The 7,047-nt window shown below is 53.9% G+C and overlaps 1 protein-coding gene across 1 annotated transcript in view; it reads left to right on the forward strand.

The window, feature by feature from the left end:
• The window catches only part of LOC130584847 (microtubule-actin cross-linking factor 1-like), a 161,953-nt gene that overhangs the window by 130,961 nt on the left and 23,945 nt on the right, over positions 1-7,047 (forward strand). The window contains exons 61-66 of the mRNA XM_057385079.1: positions 188-429; positions 522-728; positions 1,764-1,883; positions 2,863-2,970; positions 3,320-3,538; positions 4,286-4,489. Of these exons, the coding sequence (XP_057241062.1) occupies positions 188-429; positions 522-728; positions 1,764-1,883; positions 2,863-2,970; positions 3,320-3,538; positions 4,286-4,489 (1,100 nt within the window). The remainder of the gene's footprint in view (positions 1-187; positions 430-521; positions 729-1,763; positions 1,884-2,862; positions 2,971-3,319; positions 3,539-4,285; positions 4,490-7,047) is intronic.

A 7,047-nucleotide genomic window follows, 5' to 3' on the forward strand; every position in this document is an offset into this window, starting at 1 on the left:
GGACAAGGTGGATGTTACAGCCCTAAGAGCAGCTCTCAGGACAGGCTGAAGTTCCACCAACACAAAGAAAAGCGAGGCTGGAATTGGCTTTTTAAAACGGGGAGGGACACAGAGAAAATGGCTCCTGGAGCCTCCTGGGGTGGCTCCTGCAGCCCCCAGAGCTCAGCAGCATTTTCCTCTCCTGCAGGGGAGGAGGTGTTGCTGATCCAGGAGAAGCTGGACGGGATCAAGACGCGCTACTCGGACATCACGGCCGCCAGCTCCAAGGCGCTGCGCACGCTGGAGCAGGCCMGGCAGCTGGCCACCAAATTCCAGTCCACCCACGAGGAGCTCACGGGCTGGATGAGCAAGGTGGAGGACGAGCTGGCCGCCAGCGGGGCACAGTCCCCTGCCCCCGAGCAGATTCCCCAGTTCCAGCAGCGGCAAAAGGTGCGAGAGCCCGGGATGGGGGTGGGAGCGGGGTTTGTGCTCTGCCCGGGGAGGAGCTGGAGAGGTCACACAGCCATGGGGGCCGTCCACAGGAGCTGAAGAAGGAGGTGATGGAGCACAGGCTCGTGCTGGACACGGTGAACGAGGTGAGCCGGGCTCTGCTGGAGCTGGTGCCGTGGCGAGCCCGCGAGGGGCTGGACAAGCTGGTGTCGGACACCAACGAGCGCTACAAGCTGGTCAGCGACACCGTCAAGCAGAGGGTGGAAGAAATCGATGCTGCCATCCAGAGGTCTCAGCAGGTGATTCCATAATTCTGATAACCTCTGCTGGGTGTTCAGGAGAGCGGGCTGGAGGCTGGTGGGGCCAAAAAAACAAGGGGTGGCAAGCATAGCCAGTCAGGAAGGTCAGGAAGGTCAGATCCCATGGGGAATGGTGAAAAATGGACCTGAGCAGCAGCGTGGGGCAGCAGGGACGGTGGCTGAGCCCGCCTGGTTTGTGGTTTTGGGATGGGATAACTCCAGAGCAGCTGGGAAAGCATCAGCCCCGCTGTGAGAAAGAGCACAGGGATTTGTTCCAGGCCATCAGTCCCCCCAAAAAAGGCTCATCCTGCACAGGTTGGGGGCTGGGGAGTGCTGGAAATCCCTGCCCTCACTCCACGGAGCGCTGACTCCATGGAAATGCTCCTGTTTATAGGAAACAGGAGGATAAGGAGGGTGCAGGGGGATGTGGCTGCCCCATCGTGCTCTAAAACTGGCTGCAGGAGCCACGGGGACAGCATGGAGCCAGAACCCCGTGCCCCACCCCAATGTCCCCTCCTCCTCCTTCTCCGTACCCCATGCCCACCCCGATGTCCCCTCCTCCTCTGTGCCCTGTGTCCCACCCCAATGTCCCCTCCTCCTCCTCCTCTGTACCCCATGCCCACCCCAATGTCCCCTCCTCCTCTGTACCCTGTGTCCCACTCCGATGTCCCCTCCTCCTCCTTCTCCATACCCCATATCCCACCCCGATGTCACCTCCTCCTCCTCCATACCCCGTACCCCACTCCGATGTCCCCTCCTCTTCCTCCATACCCCATACCCCACCCCAATGTCCCCTCCTCCTCCTCCTCCATACCCCATACCCCACCCCAATATCCCCTCCTCCCCCACACCCCGGGGCAAGCCGTGGGTCCCCGTGTCCCACTGGGTCCCTCTATGGTTCCCTCTGTCCCTCTGTGGTTCCCTCTGTCCCTCTGTGGTTCCCTCTGTCCCTCTGTGGTTCGCTCTGTCCCCAGCTGTCCATGCCCCGTCCCCGCTGCCCACACTGACCACTGCCCCTCCTCTCTCCCGTGCCAGTACGAGCAGGCGGCCGACGCCGAGCTGGCCTGGGTGGCCGAGACCAAGCGCAAGCTGATGGCTCTGGGTCCCATCCGCCTGGAGCAGGACCAGACCACGGCTCAGCTGCAGGTGCAGAAGGTGGGTGTGCCCTCCCTGCTGGGCTGGAGGGGTGGGCAGCGAGGAGGGACGGTCCACTCGGGCTCCTGGGCTGTGGTTTGGGTGAGCAGCTTTCCCCTGGGATGTACAACCGAAAAAAAAAAAGGAAAAAATTCCTCTAAATCCTCCAAGTGTTGGGCTTCCTGAGGAAAAAGCTTCCTCTGTGTCTGCAGGAGCCATTTAGGGCTTGATGGGTGCCCTGGCTTGGACTCTTTTAGGAGAGCTGCTYCCTTGGAAGCTTTTCCCTTTCCAAGCAGGGAGGGCTTGGAAAAATGCAGATATTGATTAATGAGGGTGGTTTCCATTTGCTTTTTTGCTCATTGTTCCCCGCAGCGAGGGGCTCCTCAGTTCAGACCTGGAACAAAGAGGTGCTGGAGGGTTGTTGGGTTGGTTTTTTTTTTCCTCTATATATCTTTGAGATGAGCTCATGCCTGAGAGAACGTGCATTTGGAATAAATGGCCCTTTTCTTCAGAAAAGGCAACCAGAGGCTTACGGGGTTTAAAATTAAAGAAAAAAGAAGGAAAATAAGACAGARTTATAAGAGAAGGGGGCTGAACCATCGAGCATTAAGTTAAATTGAGCTCAGCTTCTCACTGTTCATCTCGTGGACCTTGGGAACAACAAAGTTATCRGTGGATGCAGCTCTGGAGAGCGTCATTCTGGGGGAAAACATTCCCTAACAAATTCTCTAATAAAAGGATGATGATGGAGCTTTCCCTCTAGTGGGGACCTTGGGTGTGGAAGTGGATTTTACCTCATTTTGGGAGCTGTTTTCAGTTCTTTGCAAGAGAGAAGTTGATGGAGATGAGGAGAGCAGACAGGAATCTGCGTTCCCAGCCGGATTTTCATCCATGAGACTTTCGCGCCGAGTTTTACGGGGTCTCTGCTGCAGGATGATGCTGTGGATGGGCTGGGAGAGGCTGAGCTCAGCTCTGATTTCTCCCCTTCCCCTCCCTGCAGGCTTTCTCCATCGACATCATCCGGCACAAAGACTCCATGGATGAGCTGTTCAGCCAGCGCAACGAGATCTTCGGCACCTGCGGCGAGGAGCAAAAAGCCGTTCTGCAGGTGAGCCCCTGGATTTACTGAGAGGGGACAGAGAGGCCAATTCTCAACTCCAGCACGGGCTGAAGGAGTTTAAAATCACCCCATCCTTGGTAATTCCCACCAGCGTTAGCAGAAATCCCTTTACATTTATGAGTCTCCTTTATTGCCTGTTTTTATTGCAAGGTTTGGGGTTGGGGAGGGGGAGATTCCTGATGCTGCTCTAATTGAAATTTCAGCCTGGAAAGCCACCAAAAGCACCTCCTTCTCTTCMAAAGCACCTCCAGCTCGCAGTGTGGATCTACCCCTTCCCCTGAATCCTTTTTTCATCCCTCCCCAAAACTCCCCATTATTTTTTTTTTTTAAATTTTAGGAAAAAACCGAGTCGCTGGTGCAGCAATACGAGGCCGTGAGCCAGCTCAACTCGGAGCGTTACGCCCGCCTGGAACGAGCTCAGGTCYTGGTCAATCAATTTTGGGAGACCTACGAGGAGCTCAACCCGTGGATAGAGGAGACCCAAACTCTGATCTCGCAGCTGCCACCCCCRGCCATCGACCACGAGCAGCTCAAGCAGCAGCAGGATGACATGAGGGTGAGAGGATGCGGGGTTTGCACCTCCATTCTGCCTTCCAGCAGAGGGAAGGGGCAAAAGCATCTTTTTCTTCTGAGTTTTCCCCATTTTTCAGCACCTTTTGTTTCAGAATTTCACCATTTTTCAGCCCCTTTTTCTTCCAAATTTTCCCTGGTTTTGAGCGCCTTTTTCTTTTGAATATTCCCCATTTTTCAGCACCTTTTTCTTCCAGATATTCCCCATTTKTTTCAGCACCTTTTTCTTCCAGATATTCCCCATTTTTTCAGCACCTTTTTCTTCCAAATTTCCCCCATTTTTCAGCATTTTTTTCTAATGAGTATCCCCCATTTTTCAGCACCTTTTTCTAATTAATTTCCCCCATTTTCAGCACCATTTTCTTATGAATATTCCCCATTTTTGAGCACCTTTTTCTTCCAAATTTTCCCCATTTTTCTTCAGAATTTCCCCCATTTTTGAGCATCTTTTTCTTATGAATATTCCCCATTTTTGAGCACCATTTTCCTCAGAATTTTCCTTATTTTTCCCCCTAATCTCTTACTTTTGGTTCAGAGGCTTGGGGAGGCCCCATGCCAGTCCATGCCCATGTTGGGCAGAGCCCAGTGCCACGTGCCTGGCAGATGAAATCCATGCTGTGAGTTCCTCCCTGATGCTCTCACCACTCTCACAGCTCCATTTGGGATAAACAGGCAGCAGATTCCTAAACAAACACGGATTTTTTGTTTTTCCCCCTCCCTCTCCATTCCCTAGCAACTGCGAGAATCCATCGCCGAGCACAAACCTCACATCGACAAGCTGCTGAAAATCGGGCCCCAGCTCAAGGATCTCAACCCCGAGGAGGGAGAGATGGTGCAGGAAAAATATTCCAGGGCTGAGGCCATGTATGCCAGGATCAAGGAGGAGGTTTGCCAGCGTGCCCTGGCGCTCGACGAGGCCGTCTCGCAGTCCACCCAGGTACCCTCCYAAAATCCTAAACCTCCCTAAAACCAGAGGCTGGATAAAATCCTGAGAATCCAAAGCAGTTCTGTTTATGGAAGGGTTTTTAGGGATATTCAGGGCAGTCCCAGACCCACAATGGATAATGGCTCACGGGTTTTTTCACCTTTTCTCACTTTTGTCCATTTGCACAAAATTGGGGCTGAATTCTCCAATTGCAGCTGCAGCCAATGCAGTCATTGACTCCAAGTTGGCTCCCCACAATTCTCTGTTGTTTCCATCTCTTGAGGCTTGAGACAGTGAGGTGTCCTTGAGTTTGGGGCCTGGAGAGGAATTGTTTTGTGTAAAAATGGGAGAGCAGTGGTTTAGAACTCTATATTGAGTCTGGAGTTATAAATTAAAGAATCACAGGGTTACAGAGATGTGAAAACAGAGAAGCTAAAATCCTAAAATSCATCCCTCTCACAGCTCCCACGTGCTCAGGAATGGGGTTTTATTCCCACTGTAAAACCCCTTTACAGGGAATAACGTGGTCAGGCACCTCCGGGGTGGTTTCCTGGCCACAGGAGGGGAGGAAAAGGCTCCCACAGTAAATAAGGTCGTAAATTTTTATGGCTTCAATAACGGTGCTGGTTCAAAGGGGCTGCTCTGGCATCCACCAGAGGTTGGGAGGGCTCGGAGAACCTCTTGAAAGAGCTTGGAGAGATAATTTCCAGTTCTGATAAGCTGTGAGCGCAGTGAGTGCTTTGTACAGGACATAACGGAGTTCTCCAAGTTCTGGTCATCCCCTGAGGAGGTGGGTGAGGGCAGGAGGAGAAAAAGCAAAGAAAGGGCAGAGCCTGGAGGTGCTGAAGGCCAGGAAGGGGTGAAACATTCCTGCAGCTGAGGGTTGGTGGCCCCCAGTTACGTCCCATCTCCCCCCGTGTTCCCGTAGCGCAGTTGGTTCGTGTCACGTCCTGGGTGTTTATTTTCTTAATTCCTGTATTGTGCAGTCACTTCTCTTGGTTTGCACTCGTATTAACTCCGAGTTTCTCCCCCCCACGCTCCCCTCCCCTCTCATCTCTCGCCCCCACTGTGGAATGTGTTGTCTGTGTGTGTTGCTGCCTGTGCCCGTCCTCCCCACGTGGTCCCATTTCATTCTTGTGTTGACCGCGCCCCACCATTGCAGATTTCCGAGGTAAGCCAGTCCCTTCTGCCCCCAAGTCCACTTCCCCTGCCCGGCCTGATCCTATTTCACACCCAGACTTCCATTTCTGATCCGTGCACAGCTCTGCTTAAAAAATTCCCGCCGGGGTGGGGCCTGGAATCGTGTTTTTTTTGGGATGGCTTTGGTTGTGCGGCCGCATCCTGCGGGGCGCAGGTTTTGCTTTCAGAGTTTTTGCTTTCCAAGGTTTTGCTTTCCGAGTTTTTGCTTTCCAAGGTTTTGCTTTCAGAGTTTTTGCTTTTGGAGGTTTTGCTTTCTGAGGTTTTGCTTTCTGAGGTTTTGCTTTCCAAGGTTTTGCTTTCAGAGTTTTTGCTTTCAGAGTTTTTGCTTTCGGAGGTTTTGCTTTTGGAGGTTTTGCTTTCTGAGGGGCTCACGCCGCTCCAGCTGGATGTTCTGGTTCGCTCCTGCTTGTCCTGATCAACTTTGCACCGAGATCTCAGCCTTTCTCTGCTGGGAGAGCCTGGCATGTGGTGGGCACCGGTGTGTCCCCAGTAGGAACTGGGAGAGGGACTGGAGCAGCCCCAGTGCTGAGTTCCCCTTCCCACCAGCAGAGACCATTTGGGATCTTCAAGGCCAAAGTTGACTTCTCTTTTAAAAAACCAGCAACAAACCCTGCTGGCCCCCCTTCCCTCGCTCACCCTTGGCTTTCTGGTTCTGCTTTTGAGGCTCCGTGGCAGCTCCTCCCTGCCCGCATGCAGCTCCTGCCGACCCTCCAGGGTGGGTTTGCAGCACGTGGAGATTCCCAAAGCACCAAACACGGGTGCTTTTCCTGCAGTGTTTTCACCTTGGGGTTTCTTMCCCGTGAAAAAGTGGCAGAAAAGTGAACTTTTAGGGCTGAATCCGAGGTGCCACTGTGTTTGGGTCACTACGGATGGCAGTGGTGGCTCTGTGGGTGCTCGTGGGGGCTGTGCTGGAGCAGGGCAGGGGTGAGCAGGAGGCTGCAGAGCTGCAATGGTGCTGCAGGGATGAATTGATGCTGCAGGGGGGCAATGATGCAAGGGTGCCGTTGCTCTTCAGAGCTGCAATGATGCTGCAGGGGTGCATTGTTGCTGCAGAGCTGCAATGATGCTGCAGGGGTGCAATGGTGCTGCAGGGGTGCATTGTTGCTGCAGGGCTGCAATGATGCTGCAGGGGTGCCATTGCTATGCAAAGGTGCCATTGCTGCTGCAGGGGTGCAATGCTGCTGCACAGGTGCCATTGCTGCTGCAGGGCTGCAATGCTGCTGCACCGGTGCCATTGCTGCTTCAGGGGTGCTGTGGCAGCTGCAGGGGTGCTGGTGCTGCTGTCACAGGCGCTGCCCGTCCCCTCTCTGCTCRGGGCCATGGCTGCARCAMTCAGGGCCATGGCTCGTGCTGGCAGTGCTGTGCTGTCC

The sequence above is a fragment of the Malurus melanocephalus genome, unplaced genomic scaffold (genome assembly GCF_030028575.1).
Source record: "Malurus melanocephalus ecotype Western Australia unplaced genomic scaffold, MMel_1.1 scaffold_780, whole genome shotgun sequence".
In the NCBI taxonomy this organism is placed as follows: domain Eukaryota; kingdom Metazoa; phylum Chordata; class Aves; order Passeriformes; family Maluridae; genus Malurus; species Malurus melanocephalus.